At 41.9% G+C, this 19,110-nt stretch overlaps 1 protein-coding gene across 5 annotated transcripts in view; it reads right to left on the minus strand.

Annotated features, from left to right (window-relative positions):
• Nucleotides 1–992: 992 nt before the first annotated feature.
• ELOVL2 (ELOVL fatty acid elongase 2) overlaps nucleotides 993–19,110 on the minus strand; it is a 345,230-nt gene continuing 327,112 nt past the window's right edge. For all 5 annotated transcript variants that reach the window (XM_077269885.1, XM_077269886.1, XM_077269884.1 and 2 more), the window contains 5 exons: nucleotides 13,499–13,576; nucleotides 10,904–11,075; nucleotides 10,440–10,564; nucleotides 8,280–8,414; nucleotides 993–2,324 (listed from right to left, as the gene is read on the minus strand). In XM_077269885.1, coding sequence (XP_077126000.1) covers nucleotides 2,202–2,324; nucleotides 8,280–8,414; nucleotides 10,440–10,564; nucleotides 10,904–11,075; nucleotides 13,499–13,576 — 633 coding nt within the window. In that variant the 3' untranslated portion in view covers nucleotides 993–2,201. The remainder of the gene's footprint in view (nucleotides 2,325–8,279; nucleotides 8,415–10,439; nucleotides 10,565–10,903; nucleotides 11,076–13,498; nucleotides 13,577–19,110) is intronic.

The raw sequence follows: 19,110 nt of genomic DNA on the forward strand, positions 1-19,110 counted from the left end.
ATATGCCAGTCTTGGCAAATTAACCCCCAAAGTTTATATTTCATAGGTGTGCCGTTCATTACAATTAAACAATTTCCAATTGCATTTTCTTTTCCAAGCATTCAAACCATTGGAGTACACAGGTCTAATTGTCATGAAATCACTGGGATATCGGTGGAGATCTTGTACGACCAATATGTGTATATTATGTGTCAGAAAACCGGCTCAGTGAGGTAGAGCACGGGAGCAGAGACTGGCTTTTGGTAGTGGTGCACCCTTCTGCTGGCTCCACTGCAATTTTCCCTGTGATGCTGTTTGAGAGGACCTTGTGTGGTTTGTCCTGAAGAAGTGTTGCTATTTGGAAACGTGTAGACCAACCACATTTTCATTCTCCTGGATCCTTGGTTTCATTCATTTTCATTCCTTCGGTGCAGCAGAAGTTATCCCATTTTTCCATCAATCCATAGTTGGTCTGCAGCAGCCGAATCCAAGCGCAATCTATGGTTGTGGTACAAGGTGAGCAGATATTGCTAACCTTCTTCCAATTTTTAGTCAGATAACACCCTATTTGTGCTACTATTCTTCCAGCCTTTATACAGAGGACATCATGTGACAGGATTTTTAGCCAAAATGGTTCTTAAAGGCTATAGACTCCTTTGAATTTATATAAAATTTCAGGGTACAATCGACATTTTCCTTCAGACCCCTTGATATGCAGTTTGCATGTGTCTGTACGAGTAATGTAGGCAGGATTTGAGGTTTATGTATTTCCAGGGTGCTGCTGCTGTTTCATTAGCTCATGTATCAAAACAGCTTAAATCCTGAACTGATCTCCTTTTCTTGTGCTTTCGTCCATTTTCTCCTGTTTTCAGCCTAAGCCTGTCCATGCTTTCTCCCCTCTCCATACGGTGTACAACCCTACCTCTAATTCTTGGTTTTGTAACATTTTTGCATAGAACCGCGCCAGATAAAGGACTTACATACCCCCTACATCAGCAAAATGGTACATTGACTTTCTAAATAGTCTTCATTAAAAAATATACGTAATTTTGTATTTTGGAAGTACAAGACGAAAATTAATGTGTGAAGGTTGTACATAGCTTTTCAGGGTATATTCACATCTGGGACAATATTTTGAAAGGTGAGTGGCTAATCTCTATATATTGGAAGATGGTGGTCTGCTAATCACCTTGGCAGCGTGGAGAAGATGAGGTAAAAAGGTGGCTCCATACACATGCTGCTCTCTCCATTGTACTTTGTGAGTCCTCACGCTTTCATCTGTTTCAGAACTGCCACTCGTTGGTCAATTATTCCCACGCCTTCCCCATTCTTGTGTTTGGTCTGTACAAATGAACCCTAGAATTGTCTATATACTTGATATATTCTGATGCTTTGTGATTGGCTGATAAGATACTTGTATTAAAGAAGCCCTCCTCCTCCCGTCAATATTTTTATATTGCAGTCATCATATTATATTGCACTGTGTACTCACAATTGCTTATTTTCCCTTTCTACCCACTTAATTCTTCGGTTTTCCATTAGGTCTATGTGATTAAAAACTGACTAGCTGAATCCTATGCTCTATGTAGAAACAAGTCGCTGCAAAAGTCCCTGGCATGGGAAGGAACTGCTGGGTCAGGAGTAGAAGAGGGGAATGATTTCTGCAGGGACAAGAGACTTCATATTTCTACATAGAGTAGAGAAAAGAGAAGAATTTACTGGGTAGAAAGACAAAATAAGCAATTGTAAGTACATGGTGCATTATAATATGACTGCAATATATTAAGCGGAGAATAACTTTGATGGGAGGAGGAGTGCTTCTTTAAGAAAAGCGTATTGAATCTTTATATTCATAATAATAATAATAATAAGTAGTTCTTCACAGAATTTAAATTTTAGTAAGTACAAAGGTCTACATTAAATTAAAAAATTGATAGATATGTAAAAGAACGTCATCGGGATGATATAAGGCATTTCCTGGACTACAATTAAGTACTTTCAATTTGTTATGGTGACATTTGGACAAAAGCCTTCAATGTCATTATTTTGCCATAATCTATATAGCAAAAGATTACAATAATCTGGAGTAGTACCGTAATTTAAAAAAAAAAAAAAAAAAGCATTTAACGGAAACTGTTTAGTTGTTAGGAGGACGCTGCATAGAAGCATGTACAAATATCGCTTCAAACCACGGCTGCTTCTTAATAATCCTTCATTCTGGTCTAGTTGTGTTTCTTGTGCACAGCACCATTACTAGCATTTACTAAGTCTTTGTGAAATCCATTCTGAAGTTCTGTGCTGGCTGTACCATTTGTATCGGATTTTGCTGGTCGTCTTTTGTAGGTCTAAAGAGGAGAATAAAGTTTATATTGTTTAATATGTATCATTTTATCACATTAACTTTTATCTGAAAAATGACAAGAAATCAAGAAAGTAATGGCATACACTAGATGTTTTCATGAAGCAAAACTCACGCCTTCGAGTTAAGGCGTAAATGTTGTTTTAATGATTTTCATAAATCAATAGTACACATGAAACTAAGCAACTTTTGTAACACATCTGATCAGAATGTTTTCGTTTTTTCTTCTTCTCAGGTAATGATCTTTTGCTCTTGTTTGATGGGCAAAATCTGGAAATTCTGTATTAATGGAACAGATTTTCCAATAACAGAGAGATGTCAGTTGGAGCTTTTAAAATTCCATGGAGAGAAGAGTAGAGACAAACATTCTGCTGCAAGGTCCATAGAACATCATAAGCACCAACTGTCATTTTTTATCTCTGCAATGAGAAAAATTGGTCTTCACTGAAACAAATTTTACCTGTTGAGAATTTTGAGAATGAATAATCACTCCAAGAGGAGAGAGAATTGGATTTCTCTAATGAGATACACTAAAAAAAGTTGTTTATTTTCAAGTGTATTATCTATTTATGAAAAAAAAAAGTAAAACAGATATTCTAAGTTCTGAATTCTAATGTTAGTTCTCTTGTTCTGGAGCACCTCTCACAGAATTGTTTTACTCTGTAAAGGGAAACATTGGTGGCACATCATATGTTCCATTTTGTCATATCATTATTCTCCCTAAATGTCCAGCATGTTATAGGTAATTTTTTTTTTTCAAATCCAGTTTTGTTCATTTTTGCAGTATTGGAACCCACTCTGATGGATAATCAATACAAGATATAATCAATCATTCATCTCTATCATTTGCTTATACATAAACGTTCATTCTTGTTTTTTGAAGAAGTGAACAGGAAGCAGTGGCGTAACTACAAAGTGAGGGGCCCCGATGCGAACTTTCAAATGGAGCCCCCCCGCGCCAAAACATTTCCCACCGAAATTTACATTTTACCTATTCATTTCGCACACTATAGTTTTGTTGCTTTGTTGTATAGTCTGACCTAATACTGCCCTGTAAACACTGCAGTGCGTCATTTCTGGACCTATGCAGTGTGGGGGTGTATTGGGTGTACTGGTCGTCTCCGGAGCATACGCACTGCACATTCTGATGCTGGCAGTACACCCAATACTCCCCCACAGTGCACATGCTGGGCTCTGCCCACAGCCATGTACCATTCTTCCCGACTCAGAAATTTACAGCCCGTACACACGCAGCTTCACTCCGTGAACCCCGTATACACACGGCTCTGCTCCGTACACCTCATACACACGCGGCTCCGCTCCTTACACCCAATACACACACGGATCCACTCCGTACACCTCACACACCCAGCTCCGCTCCATACACACACGGCTCTGCTTCGTACACTCCATACACACACTGCTCCGCTCCGTCCACCCCGTACACATGCGGCTAAGCACACCTCATACACAAGCGGCTCCACTCCATACACCTCGTAAACACGCAGCACCACTCCATACAGCCCATACATACACCACTCTGCTCACCTTTCACACTCGGCTCAGCTTTGTACACCCCTAACTCCGCTCCGTATACATCGTACACATTGCTCCACTACACACATACTCGGCTCCGCTCTGTACACCTTGTACACACACGGCTCTGCTACATCTACACTATAAACCCCTCCTGACCCCACACATAAACTTCCCCTCATTCAGCACCATGACAATCAGCACCGCAGAGTCCTGCATACAATTAATTGAGACATCAGTAGGTTAAGTGTTTTTGAATATCCATATTGAATCAGGAGCCCCATATAATCCTGCATAAAGGTTAATAATGGCCCCATAAGATGCTCCGTAGACACATTTGCCCAATATAGTGCTGCAGAAACGTTGATTATGGCCCCATAAGATGCTCCATAAAGATATTTGCGCCATATAGTGCTGCAGAAACGTTGATTATGGCCCCACAAGATGCTCCATAGAGACATTTGCCCCATATAGTGCTGCACAAACAGTATGGCCCCATACAGACACTTGCCCCGTTATAGTGCTGCACAAACATTATGGCCCCATAAGATGCTCCATACAGGCACTTGCCCCATATAATGCTGCACAAATGTTATGACCCCATAGATGCTCCATATAGGCACTTGCCCCATATAATGCTGCACAAATATTATGGCCCTATAGATGCTCCCTACAGACACTTGCCCCATTATAGTGCTGCACAAATATTATGGCCCCATAAGATGCTCCATACAGGCACTTGCCCCATATAATGCTGCACAAACATTATGGCCCCATATAATGCTGCACAAATGTTATGACCCCATAGATGCTCCATACAGGCACTTGCCCCATATAATGCTGCACAAATATTATGGCCCCATATATGCTCCATACAGACACTTGCCCCATTATAGCGCTGCACGAACGTTAGGGCCCCATAGATGCTCCCTACAGACACTTGCCCCATTATAGTGCTTCACAAATGTTATGGCCCCATAAGATGCTCCACACATATATTTGCCCCATTTTCTGTTGCTGCGATAAAAAAAAAAAAACACCACATACTCACCTCTCCGTCGCTCAGGCCCCCAACACTTTCAATATTCACCTGCAGGCTGCTCCTCGTTCCAGCCGCCACTCCATCTTCCGCACTGACGCTCAGGCAGAGGCGCGCACTAACTACGTCACCGTGCCCTCTGACCTCAGCGTCACTGCAGAAGAGCGGCGGCTGGAACGAGGAGAGGTGAATATCGCGCAGCGCTCCCCCTCCCCGTTATACTCACCTGCTCCTGGCATGGTGCAGTCCCTGGTTTCCCGGCGCTGCTGCTTCCTGTACTGAGCGGTCACCGTTACCGCTCATTACAGTAATGAATATGCGGCTCCACCCCTATGGGAGGTGGAGCCGCATATTCATTACTGTAATGAGCGGTACCATGTGACCACTCAGTACAGGAAGAAGCTGGGGCGCCGGGCAGCCAGGGACCTGCAGGGACCGCTCCAGGAGTAGGTGAGTATAATTAGACAGCCCCTGCTCCCTGGCCCTGAAAACCCCTGGATACGCCACTGGGCGGGCCCCTAAACACTCCGGGCCCGGTCGCAGCTGCGACCCCTGCGACCGCGGTTGTTACACCCCAGACAGGAAGTCACAGTACAGTAAGACTAAAAATATATTTTTAAAGTTGGAATTCATGATATCAGTTTCCTGCTTAATTTCTGTTTTAATGACAGATTCTGATTAATAAAAAAAAGTATCTTACAGATGCCCTGTCACTACTCCTGATGTATCCCCATGAAATAACAATTCTGAGGCACTTTATCAAAGATTTTCTTCCTGAAAATGTACATGAAAATTGTCTCTTCTGAGAAGAGGACTAAAACTCTGGTGCCACCTACTGGGAGTGGCGATCCTAAAAGTCAATATTGATTCTTTATCGAGCCTTACCATATGACTTAGGATCAACGCCAAACCAGAATTTCAATTTGGAGACAGTGTTTTGGGGTGTGGCCCCTCATCAGTGGAAAGTATGAGAACTGATTTCTCTAGGTTAGAGTCTCTGGACTGGGGTCTAAGGGGTAAAGTTTCTCCTTGTGGAAAGTGGGAAGCCAAGCCTGGCATGTCATAGTCAGGAATACTTGTAAGCCATGCCTGCTCCTCTGGGGAAATTGCATATGCAAATTGTCTCTTCAGAGTGCTTCTTCCAAAAGGTGGCACTAGAGTGCTAGTCCTCATCTTCTCTGTAGAGGAAATTTGCATATTTCACTTCCCAGAGAAGCATGCTTGGCTTGTAAGTCTCCTCACTGTCATACCAGGCATGGCTTTGTCATTCTCTACAAAGCGAAATGTTACGCCTTAAACTCCTGAAAATGAAGCCGCTGACAACTGTACAGTTTGACATTTTCACTGTAAACACAAATGGGAGGAGTATGTAGTGACTCTCCAGATGTCCGTTTATTCATACTTTTGCATGAGACCAGAGGAATGGTACCGTGAAAAGATAAATACAGATATTTACAACAGACATTAATTAAAGATGTCCTCTCTCCTGATTCCTACCACTGTAATATACCTGCACATTTGTTTTGGCAGAGCACTGCAATTACAAAAATGACTGCATAAGGTAAACATTTCTTTTATTTGTCCAATGCAGGGCTGTGGAGTCGGTAAGGAAAACCTCTGACTCCTCCATTTCCCTGACTGACTCAACAGCATAAAGTGCAGCACAGATTAATCTCCACTAAAAGCCAAGATACATACATCGTGAACAGACATTATAGGACATTTCATAACTTTCCAAATGAAAATCTTTACAGCACATCCTGCATTGTACTACTGTACCCAATGTATTATATATTTTAGGAGTTGGTCCATGTTATTCTGACTCCAACTCCACCAAAATGGACACCAACTCCACAACTGACCTCCACAGCCCTGCTCCAATGTGTCTAACTTAAAAATTCACTGCAGATGTTTTAGAGGGATTGTAATGTATTATAAATATTAACTCCTTTCTGCCATCAGACGGAATAGTACATGCGATGGCAGAACCCCCACTTCGATGCAGGCTCCGGCAGTGATCCCGCATCAAAGCCGGGACATGTCAGTAGTTTTGAACAGCTGACATGTGCCCACAATAGGTGTGGGCGGAATCGCGATCCGCTCAAGCCTATTAACTAGTTAAATGCTGTTAAAATCTGACACCGGCATTTAACAAGCGCTTCCGGCCATCCGGCCAGAAATACACGCATCGCTGACCTCCATCACGTGATTGGGGGTCATCGGTGTGTCGGCATAACAAACAGAGGTCTCCAGCAGACCTCTATGTTTGTTGATGCCAGATTGCTATGAGCGCCACTCAGTGGTCAGCGCTTAAAGCAATGCAGGAATTTTGCTATGTAGGGGCGATCTGAGCATCGCCCCAATGTAGCAGAGCAGATCAGGCTATGCCAGCTTCTAGCCTCCGATGGCTATTAAAGCATGGCAAAAGTAAAAAAATAAAAATTTTAAAAAATATGAAAAAAATACAAAAAATATAAAAGTTCAAATCACCCCCCTTTCGCCCCATTCAACATAAAACAATAAAAAAACAAACATACACATATTTGGTATCGCTGAGTTCAGAATCGCCTGATCTATCAATAAAAAAAAAAAATGTACCTGATCGTTAAACGGCGTAGCGAGAAAAAAATAAAAACCGACAGAATTACGTTTTTTTGGTCACCGTGACATCGCATTAAAATGCAATAACGGGTGATCAAAAGATCGTATCTGAACAATTGTGGTATCAATAAAAACATCAGCTCGGCGCACAAAAAATAAGCCCTCACCAACCCAAGATCACGAAAAATGGAGACACTATGGGTATCGGAATATTGCGCTATTTTTTTTTTTTTTAGCAAAGTTTGGAATTTTTTTTCACCGCTTAGATTAAAAATAACCTAGACATGTTTGGTGTCTATGAACTCGTAGTGACCTGGAAAATCATAATGGCAGGTCAATTTTAGAATTCAGTGAACCTAGCAAAAAAGCCAAACAAAAAACAAGTGTGGGATTGCACTTTTTTTGCAATTTCACTGCACTTGGAATTTTTTCCCATTTTCTAGGGGTGCAGCTGCTTTCTGTTCTAATTTTGCTTCTTTTCATCTGTTGCATTTTGAGCCTTGCCACAGTCCATACCTTACAAGGTTAAGATCCCACAATGAGTTTTTGACGCTGTGTATTTTTTAAAAAAATGCAAGTAACCTAATGGGTGTAGAAAATCTGCAACATCAAAAACTCACCAAAAAGCTCATCAGTAAATAAAAAGGTATAAAAAATGAAATATAGGAACCAATAAACATTTGATGTTTCCACGTAAAAAAAAAAAGGATTGATCATGTTGTCATATGATAAATAGTGTACATGGTGTCCTTGTGGATAACTTACCTTTAGATAGAAATTCACAAATAACAAGACCAATGTAGTCATATATGAAGACTGGAATATGAGACAACCAAAAGGAAACCCACAGGGCTTAACCACTGCACTCAGTGTATGTGAGATGGTGAGCAAGAACTGGACCTGGGAAAGCAAGACAGATACAAAGCCAATGATTACTTCTACAAAGTGCTCATAGTATCTCTAAAGTTGTATTGTACTGCAATGAGAATATTGTTTATAAGGCTGCATTATATAATGGAACCGACCATGAGGAAATTAAAAAGGAGGTATTCTTAGCAAGCAAGGGGGAGCATGTTATGCTGAGGCTCAGCTTTCTCAACAAGCCCAAGTCAAACTCAGGAACTTGTGCATCTCCTAGGTGAAAATGAGGAGGACAGTACACCTGACTTTCCTCCTCCAGTAGTCTGCAATGATGAAGCAGAGGGCTAAGTCCCAGACTCATTCTCGTTGGTAACATAAGCTCTTTCACTACCTAATAATTAAATAATTTTAATATGGACTTGCTGGTGCTTTAGTAGCTCAAAACCTAGGGACAGGTGCTCAAAGTATAAATACCCCGTGAACTTTTCCACAGTTTTTCAAGTTACTCACAAAATTAAATATTTGATTGGCACTTTATGTAACATACTATGTAGTAAGCATTTGTAAAGTGTAAAGGAAATGATTAACAGTTTTCTAATTACTTTAAAAATATGAATTGGAAAATTGTGATGTGCCTTTGAATTCGGCCACCGAGTCAATAGTTTGTAGAATCAATTACTGCTGCAAGTATTTTGGAGTATGCTTCTACCAGCTTTATACATCTAGAGGCTGAAATTTTTACCCATTCTTCTTTGTAAACTACTTCTAGCTCAGTGAGATTGGATCGAGACGTCTATGAACAGCAATTTTCATGTCTTTCCACAGATTCTCAATGAAATTTAGGTCTGGACTGTGACTGGCCCGTGACTGGCCCATTCAAACACAAATATGCTTTGACCTAAACCATTCCATTGTAGCTCTGGCAGTATGTTTAGGATCATTGTCCAGCTGGAAGGTGAACCTACACCCCAGTCGCAAGTCTTTTGCTGGCTCTAACAGGTTTTTCTCCAGGATTGCCATGTATTTAGCTCCATCTGCTCATCAACTCTGACCAGCTTCCTTGTCCCTGCTAAAGAAAAACATTCCCACTGCATGATGCTGTCACCAACATGTTTGACGGTGGGGATTGTTTTTTCAAGGTGATACGCAAAGTTGGTTTTCTGCCACACAGCAGTTTGCATTTAGCCCCCAAAAGTTCTACTTTGATCTCAAGTGCACCAGTGCACCTTCTTCCACATCCTTGCTGTGTCCCCTACATGGCTTTTTGCAAATGGGACTTCTTATGGCTTGCGTTCAAAAATGGCTTACTTCTTGCCAGTCATCCATAAAGGCCAGATTTGTGGAGTATACGACCACAAGTTGTCCTGTGGACAGATTCTTCCATCTGAGCTGTGACTCTGCAGCTCCTCCAGAGTGACCATAGGCTTCTTAAGTGCTCACCTTGCTTGGTATGTCTTTTTAGGTTTACGGCCATGTCTTGGTATGTTAGCAGTTGTGCCATACTTCTTACATTTTTGGATGATGGCTTGAACATTACCCCATGAGATGTTCAGAGCTTGGCTATATTTTTATACCCTAACCCTGCTTTACTCTTCTCCACAACTTTTTCTGACCTGCCTGGTGTGTACCTTCATATTAATGATGCTGTTTGATCCATAATGTTCTCAAAGAAACCTCTAAGGCCTTCAGAGAACAAATATATTTATACTGAGAATAAGTTACACACAGATGGACTCAATTTACTAATTATGTGACTTCTGGAGGCAAATGATCACTCAAGATTTTATTTAGGTCTATAAGACTACAGGCAGTTGAAAACAAATGCACGTCACAATTTACAATTTTCAGATACAATTTTTTCTAATTATTTTAAAAATATTAATATTTTACACTAAACAGATACTTGCTACTTTGTGCTGCTATATCACATTAAATCCCAATAAAATGCACTTAAGTTTGTGGGTGTAACATGTAAAAATGGCCACAGGGTACGAATACTTTTTCAAGGCACTGTGTATATATCGCTAGATAGTCGTGTAGAGAAATATATTTGGGATCGCTTACCAGCTGTGCCTGAGTGAGGTATTTCTTCCACCAGAGGTATTTGTGCATGGATGGAATCACTGAGAGGCCATAGTAGGAGTACATGAGGACATGAATGAAACTGTTTAGCGCAGGTCCAAAGAAACCTATGCAAGTATAAAAAAAAGAGGAAATTCATAAAAAATTAGATAGCATTATCTCACAAGTTAGAGTTCCCAGCATTAATCCAGATTTTTAGGGCTGTATTCTGTGCCATGCAGAGTATAACTTTAATATTTATCTGAAAGTCCACCATGTATTCCATTGTAGGTGCTACACAATTGTGTATGTCAAAATAGAACTACTCTCCAATAAAAACTAAGGACTAATTTCTGTGTATGAGCCAACCCAAAATAAAAAGGAACTTGGCCAACGTACTGCAGCTAATGTGTCTCCTCGTACGACTACTGCTTTTAGCTACTGCTATGCCACCAACAAAAACTTACTCTGACCACAAGGGATCCAGTTCATGACACACCACCATATATTGAACATTGTGGCATGATGATATACATGGAGAAATGTGATTTGGCTGTTCTTTTTCCGTAAAACAAAGAAAATTGTGTCCATGAATTCAATTGCTTTGGAAAAATAGTACCACCACAAAACTTTGGCCACCTGTGTAATGTTGAAAACAGAACAAAAAAAAAAAATCAAAAATCAAAGGGTAATACAAAAATACATTAAATTAGTTATAGACATACATTACATGAACTTAAGTAGATGGACACCCGCAGTATATTGAGTTCAGGTGTTTCTGCCATACTAACTGCAAACAGTTGAATAAAATCAAGCACACAGCCATGCAACTTCCATAAAAAACAGTGACCGTAGATCTGCATTGTCATGCTACCCTTGTCAAGTACAACTGCTGTAATTGTGAAGTGGTTGTTTTTAGAAGCAACAAGGTGAGCAGATCTCCCAAAATTCAAATTTGAGAGATTTGTCCACTAAATTTTGTTTTTCGGATGAAATCTCTTTGATGCACATCAAAAGTTCCCCGATGTTCCATTAAAAGATGTTTATTATGTTCTGAAGTCTATCCCTAAAACATAATAAATGGCAATAAAGGGGTTAGAAAAAATATATATAACAGGCAAGTCAAAAGCAGTTAAAGGGACGATGTCAGCACAGAATGACTGTTCAAACCAAGTATAGGCGCTCGTTACTTCATGGCGGGGCCAATTATTTATATACACCTTCCCACCTGCTTTGTTTCCATCTCTCTCCACCCTTCTCGGGCTCTTTAAAGCCGGAACTGTCAAGGAGGTGGGTGGAGATTGAGGGAAAAGAAGCAGGTGGGAAGATATATATAAATGATTGGCCCCACTGTGAAGCACAGAACGGGGGGACTTAGTTTGAACAGTCATTGTGAGTCCCTTTAACCACACAACCTTATAGAGCTGGGCCACTAAGTGCCAAAGTGGAGCGTAATAATCCTCTGTTTCACAGCTCTCTACAGATTTGTAAACCTCCTCTTCCTCATAGGAAGTGATATATTTCCATGTTTATGCATAGCTTTGTGCCGGTTGTGGAGGAAGCTTTGAGAAACTGGAACACCAATTATGAGTCAGACAATTTTGGCCAACATTAGCTCTTGACCCCACAAAAATGGGCACAAATTCCCAGAGAGACACTATAATCTTGTGGAAAGCCTCCCGTGATGAGGGCTGTTATGGTGGCAAAATGTGCTCCAACTTCATGATGGTGTTGGTGTGAAGGCCAGGTGCCCACATGCTTTTGAACGTATAGCGTATGCTACATGCAAGATGTGGAGATTTTGACTTTTGAGACAGCACATCACTGCTTTTATTTTCACAAGAATGCCTAAAACATTAATTGCTATGGGAATACCCTAAAAATTTTCATCTACAATAATTTTCACTCACAAATTTGTCATTTCTGACTATAAAACTGATCACTAAGGTAACAAAGCTGACTTTTTTTTTTATACCGGACACTAAAACTATATATTATTAGGGACCGGGAAAATACCCTAGGAGTTTTTGAAAGCATATACGCCATCCTCAAAGTATTGATGAGAAAAAGGAGGTGTGTTCCAGCTTCTTTGAATCCAAAATTTATTAGAAAATGCTTCTTTAAAAAAACCATGGCAATGGCAAAGTTCACATGGCAAGATATAGCGAGGGTGAGCTAGTTAATTCTTATTTGTTTGTTATATACTGGACATACCCAACAGTATATCATACAGCTGAAGCCCCAGGGCAGGTGAAAATACAAGTTGCCAGTAGGACGCAAACATGCCGCATTAAAATAGTTGGGTTAGTCAGGTGCAAATCTCTGCTGAACATCCATTTACACCTATCATTCATGAAGTCGATCAATATCTAGTACTCTAGGGGTAGAGCAAAATGGTGTGGCCTTGTCATGGCCAGGGATGACTTAGGATATCTTAACCAGCAATTATTTGGTTTGCTGGAGAAATAACTGCCATACTGCAGTTTTGGGGTTGAGTAAGCTGTTCCCAGCAAAAACGTTAAACCTCAGTGGCTGCAGGTCGCTGTGACTTGCGGCCACAATGCGGTTGAGTCTAACTACACACAGAGAGCTTCAAGCTGAACACTTCGCTGTTGCACAAAAGTTAGTTTCGTTAACTATGATCAAAACTGGCCCAGCAAAATTCTTAGTTTGCACTTATATATAGTGTACATACGTCTATGCAGGTCAGCCTCCTGTTTTCTTCCTTCCTATATCCATCTTGATGTTTAAAATTTGCCTTGCATTTTTTTTCCCCCTCTATCCTTGGCTATGGCTATGTACAGCACCACATGAGCAGCTAGAGCCAGATTCTCCTAAAAAGCTTAGAGCTTACAAGTATAGCGTCAGGAAGGCTGAACTGTTCACTTCATCTTATAAATGTGTGACAGGGTGCTGTCTAGTCATTATCAGTAACTGTGATAGTGGTTTCTGTCACCCTTCCAACACCGTAAAAGAAAAAAAAAAAATCACTGGACTGCTACTTTAACTGGAGCGGATTCAAATTCATCTGTTTTTACATGAATATCATAAAAATGACTTACCCGCACGTCTGCTTCACCTGCACTGTCCAGATTCTGGCATTGTAAGTTATAACCACCTTCCCATGTTGAAAGAATGAGCTGTAAAAGAACATTGATTTTAAAATTATCTAAATTCATTTTTACATTTAAGTGCATCAGAGAGCTAATATGATGACACTTATGTACTGTAAGAATTTTTAGAAAAAAAAATCTGCTCCTTAGATTTAAAGTTGAGGGTAGGGGGGATGGGTACCTGCATAATGCTATTAACCTGCAGATTAACCTCATATCTGCTGGTTAATAGCATTACCAGTCATGAACGATTCTTTTTACTGATCAGGCAAAAGCTTTCCTAAACAAACCAGTCGATAAGACAAACCTACAATACTAAGCACAGAGGCTAAATATACAGCAGATGATCTAGCGGGCATGAGAGATTGACAGGATTTGGGAGAGAGAGGAAAGCCTCAGAGAAACACCCAATTGAATTACAAGCACAGATTTCACATATTGCGCTCCAAAAGTAATATAGGAATGTGTCTGCAATGGAATTAAGCAAAACCAGATGGAAAAAGGTACGAATTTTGAAAGTTCATGGATGTTTGTAAAAGGTATTTAACGACAGACGTTTGTTTTTTTAACAATTGACAGGCCCACTTTAAAGGGCCACTGTCACCCCCTCCAGCCGTTATAAACTAAAAGAGCCACCTTGTGCAGCAGTAATGCTGCAGTCTAACAAGGTGGCTCTTTTAGTTTTTGATTCCGTTATTCCCTCAATAAAGCGTTTTAAAATTTGCCTTAACTACCTGTCTGCAGACCTGGAGGCGGTCCGAAGCCTCCTCTGTGAATCTCCCAACGGCCGTCACTCTTCTCTTCTGGGGATGTGGTCGCCGCCCACTTTGCACGGTTTCTTCTTAAATCCGGCGCCTGCGCTGTGCGTGCCTGCTTGTGACAGGCGCAGTCTTCATTGTCCGTCATAGGTCAGATGCAGGGTGCCTGACTGCGCCTGTGCGGGCAGTGCGGCCACCCTGTTGCTGAATCCCCGCCCCGCACTGTTATTCATTATGCACAGTGCGGGGCTGGGGTTCCTGGGCATGCGCACTGCGCTGTTCAGACGCTCCCCCGGTCCCCCGCCTTCCAGCGTTGCCGTAATATACAGGTTTCCTTGCCAGCGTTTGGAATGAAGCAGCCGTAAATTACAACGCTGGAAGGCGGGGGAGCGTCTGAGCTGGGGGAGCGTCTGAACAGCGCAGTGCGCATGCCCAGGAACCCCAGCCCCGCACTGTGCATAATGGATAACACAGTGCGGGGATTCAGCAACAGGGTGGCCGCACTGCCCGCACAGGCGCAGTCAGGCACCCTGCATCTGACCTATGACGGACAATGAAGACTGCGCCTGTCACAGGCAGGCACGCACAGCGCAGGCGCCGGATTTAAGAAGAAACAGCGTGAAGGGGGCGGCGACCACATCCCCAGAAGAGAAGAGTGACGGCCGTTGGGAGATTCACAGAGGAGGCTTCGGACCACCTCCAGGTCTGCAGACAGGTAGTTAGGGCAAATTTTAAAACGCTTTATTGAGGGAATAACGGAATCAAAAGAGCCACCTTGTTAGACTGCAGCATTACTGCTGCATAAGGTGGCTCTTTTAGTTTATAATGGCTGGAGGGGTGACAGTGGCCCTTTAATGAACACTTTAGATAAAGAAGTTTCACATTTATATTGAACTAGGATATAAAGCGGACCAATGTGAAGTCCACACACTGTAATTCAATTGTAGAAATTGAGCTACATTAATTTTTGTGTAAGTCGTCCCACTCTAGTAGCCATTTACATGGGCGATGCTATTGCTTGTCTCACTGTTCCCTCAGGCTAGCAAAATTAATAAGAGGATATGCCACCATATACCATCTGCCTTCATTATTAAAAAGATCTTTTGAACCTGATGATGCTGGTGTAATTATTCTGAAAATAAATGTAAGAATGGCGATATAATCCTGATGTCTGAGTATTTTAAGATTAGGCATTCTTTTACAGATGTTAAAAGTAGGTACACCAGCATCTGGTCTAAAAGATCTATTTAATTATGTGTGCCATTAGCATTGTGAAATCTGGTGACAGATCGGCTTTAAAACTGCAAGATGCGAGTATTTTCTGTAACCGTTGACAGTCAATAATAACTTTCACCACCAGAGGGACTTCTTGAATTACTGTATGAGATTCAGGTTTGCTACCGTGAAAAGTTTGCTAGAAAAAAAAGTTGAAATCTAATGAAAGAGGAAGATGTATAAAAACTGTAGTAAAAGTAAACTAAAAGTATTCAATCAAGTTGCTTCTTACAATTTTCAAAGGGCCTATGAAGGATGAGGCAGCATTTGATTGCTACATTTTTCTTTTAAACAAGTTTAGGTAAATTCTCTCCATTATATGTAGACATAAATGACAAACTGATGCATGAAAATTGAGTTATGCTTTATAATAAATGCAAAATCTGTAATATACAACAGTCTGCTGTATGCCATGTATAATACAGGCATTTTCCTGTGCAAGCCCATGGCACTCCCGGCCACAAATTTACTCCTGCAACAATGTATTCTGCACCTCCAATAGCTACATCTCTGTTGCCAACAACCTCCTCTTTTTTTTTTTTTTCTTGATTAGCTAAAATCAAATCTGATTGGTTTTAGCAAAAACTATTGGCACTTGTTCTGTTTTCATACATGGACAATTTATTTGGGTCTCGCTTGTAGTGATGGGCAGTCCGGCTCTTTTTGGTGATCCGGATCATTTCTCTCCCTTCCCCAAATAAAAAAGGCTCTTTTGGATCCAAAACAATGAACCTGCAGGTGAACACACCTGGTACGGTAAAATCAAAGAACTCTTGTGCATCGGTTTTCATTTTTCCATGTACATTTCACCCCCAGTAAAAGCCATTCACAGACGTCAAGCGGTTCTCACCAGGGTGCCAGCTCCCATCGATCACTGAAGGCAGCCAGCTCGGTCGCAAAGAATCCATCACTACTCCCCTGGTTTAGGAAATTGACAAACCCGAATACCCTTGGTGTAAGTAACGCTTTCTTTGGCCGATTTCACAAGTCCTGATATTTCTGGTACCGGAAAAAAAAACAGTACGGAAGAGGACAGTGTCCATGTGCGTAATACTTGCGGCACACGTGTGGCCACCGTGTGCTGCATCAGTACCACATGGACGAACGCCAGGGAAGAAGCGTTACAGTAGGTGCTATTCCCCGGCGCTGAAGACGGCTCTCCTCATTCTCCCCTGCTCTGCCGGCAATCAGCGTGGGTAAGGGAGAATGATGAAAGTTATATTCAAGTAAAAACAATGACAGCAGGCGGCGACTGATAGGATTATTACTCCCATCAGCCTACACCTGCTTCCACTAATAACAGTGACAGCAGAAGCGGCTGCTGGGAGGATTCATCGCCCGCCACTTGCACTATAAATAATTTAAAAAAAAAAATCAGCGTGGGTTTGTTCCCCTGTATTTTCTATAACCAGCCAGGCAAAACTCACAGCTGGGGTCTGCAACCCTCAGCTGTCAGCTTCAGCAAGGCTGGTTATCAAGAATAGAGGGGTCCCCACGCTGTTTTTTTCAATTACTTAAATAAATAAAAATGACGGCGTGGGGTCCCCCCCCCATTTTTTACAACAAGCCTTGCTAAAGCTGACAGCTGGTATTCTCAGGCTGGTAAGGGGTCATTGATATTCACCCCCCCCCAGCAGTTCACAGCAGAACAGATCGGTGAGAATTTTTCACGGTGATCTGCTGTGAAGACACTGAGCTTGAACTGCGGTGACCTCATCACTGACTTTTTCCCACAGTGCTGAGGTCAATGCAGTTCAGCCCTGCTAGAAACCCAGCCTCACTGTCCGGCGGTAAACTCGATGATGTCACCGCTGGTCAATGAAGCTGGCTCGCAGCAGCTCATTCACCAGTGGTTCTCAGCCTGGACGGACGCATCTTGACACCGTCCAGGTTGAAAACTATTTATCCCCCAGACATGGATTACAGCATGGGACAGAATGACGGAGAGGTGAGGGATATGGTTTCTTTTTTATTTTAGTTTTATTACAGAAAACAAGGGCTTTGGTGGAATTAGATGTTAGGGGAGTATAACTGTTTGTTATTTTTAGATAAAAATGGAAAATTGTGTTTTATTTCTAATAAAGGACTTTATTCTGGCTGTGTCTTTATTCACCTTATAACTATAGGATTAGTAATGGATAGGCGTCTTTTAGACGCTTCTCCATTACTAAGCCGTGGGCTTGATGTCACCTGACAATACGAAGGTGACATCACCCCACAATATGAACCACTACAGGGCAAGTGGGAAGACCTGGGCAAAGCGCCAAAATTGGCGAATCTAACAGATGTGCCTTTTCTGGGCAGCTGCTATTTTTAGGCTGGGGGGGTAAATATCAATGACCCCTTACCAGCCTGAGAATACCAGCCCCCAGCTTTAGCAAGTATGGTTGCCAAAAATGGGGATCCCTCGCCATATTTTTTAAATTATTTAAATGTAAAAAAACATTGTGGGGACCCCTCTATTCTTGAAACCAGCCTTGCTAATGCTGACAGCTGAGAATTGCAGCCCCCAGCTGCGAGTTTTGCCTGGTTGCTTATAGAAAATACAGGGGAACCCACACCAAGCTTTTCATTTATTTATTTATTTAGAGCTCAATGGCGGCTGATGAATACCCCCGTTAGCCGCTTCTGCTGTCACTCTTATTAGCGGCAGCAGGTGTAGGCTGATGGGAGTAATAGTCCCATCAGCTGTCGCCTGCTGTCATTGTTATCACTTGAACATAACTCTCACCATTCTCCCCTAGCTACGCTGATTGCCGGCAGAGCAGGGAAGAATAATGAGAGCCGACTTCAGCACCCGGCGCCGGGGAGCAACGCTTACTGTAGCGCTTCTTCTAAGGCGCTGGGTCTTGTCACACGGATGACATTCATGCGTGTTCTCAATGTGCGGGACATGTTGCGGCTTGTGCTGATGGTAAAAAACAGACATGTCAGTGTGTTTTGCCCATGGACACACGGTCCATGGAAACACACTGGCATGTGCACAAACCCCCATTCACTTGAATGGGTCTAATTGTGTCAGTGTCTCCAGTACTTGTGGAAACTGTCACCACATGTACCGGAGACACAGACGTGTGAAAGAGGCCTTGGTCCTAGCAACTGTTACATGAGCCAAGAAGCCGAGAAGGCCCTTTCCGATGCAGTGGAGAAATCCCTTTGTGGCTTTCTGCTTTAAGACACTCTTTTATATAGATGCCCCTTGGTGCAGAAAATCTGTTGTGTGATGAACAGTATCCATTAAAAGATGGATGGGTCTAAGTAGCAATTCAGATTATATCCTGGGAGGTCTGTTCTGCATTTTTATATTGGGCAGAACATAAGGAAAAGAGCCCCTTAGCAAACATATTCCGTATGCAAGTTTTAAAAATAGTAGTTCTTCAGGGAGAGGAAAATGTCTAAGTTGAATGGCGCTGGCATTACTCCCTGTATTCATGGGTTGCCGACCTTTGGCACACACCACATTACTTGTAGAAACAGCCAGACTATTAATCCAGCGGTACAGCACTTGTTCATGCTCCGCATGTTAGC

This window comes from Ranitomeya variabilis, chromosome 6 (assembly GCF_051348905.1).
Source record: "Ranitomeya variabilis isolate aRanVar5 chromosome 6, aRanVar5.hap1, whole genome shotgun sequence".
Classification (NCBI taxonomy): Eukaryota; Metazoa; Chordata; class Amphibia; order Anura; family Dendrobatidae; genus Ranitomeya; species Ranitomeya variabilis.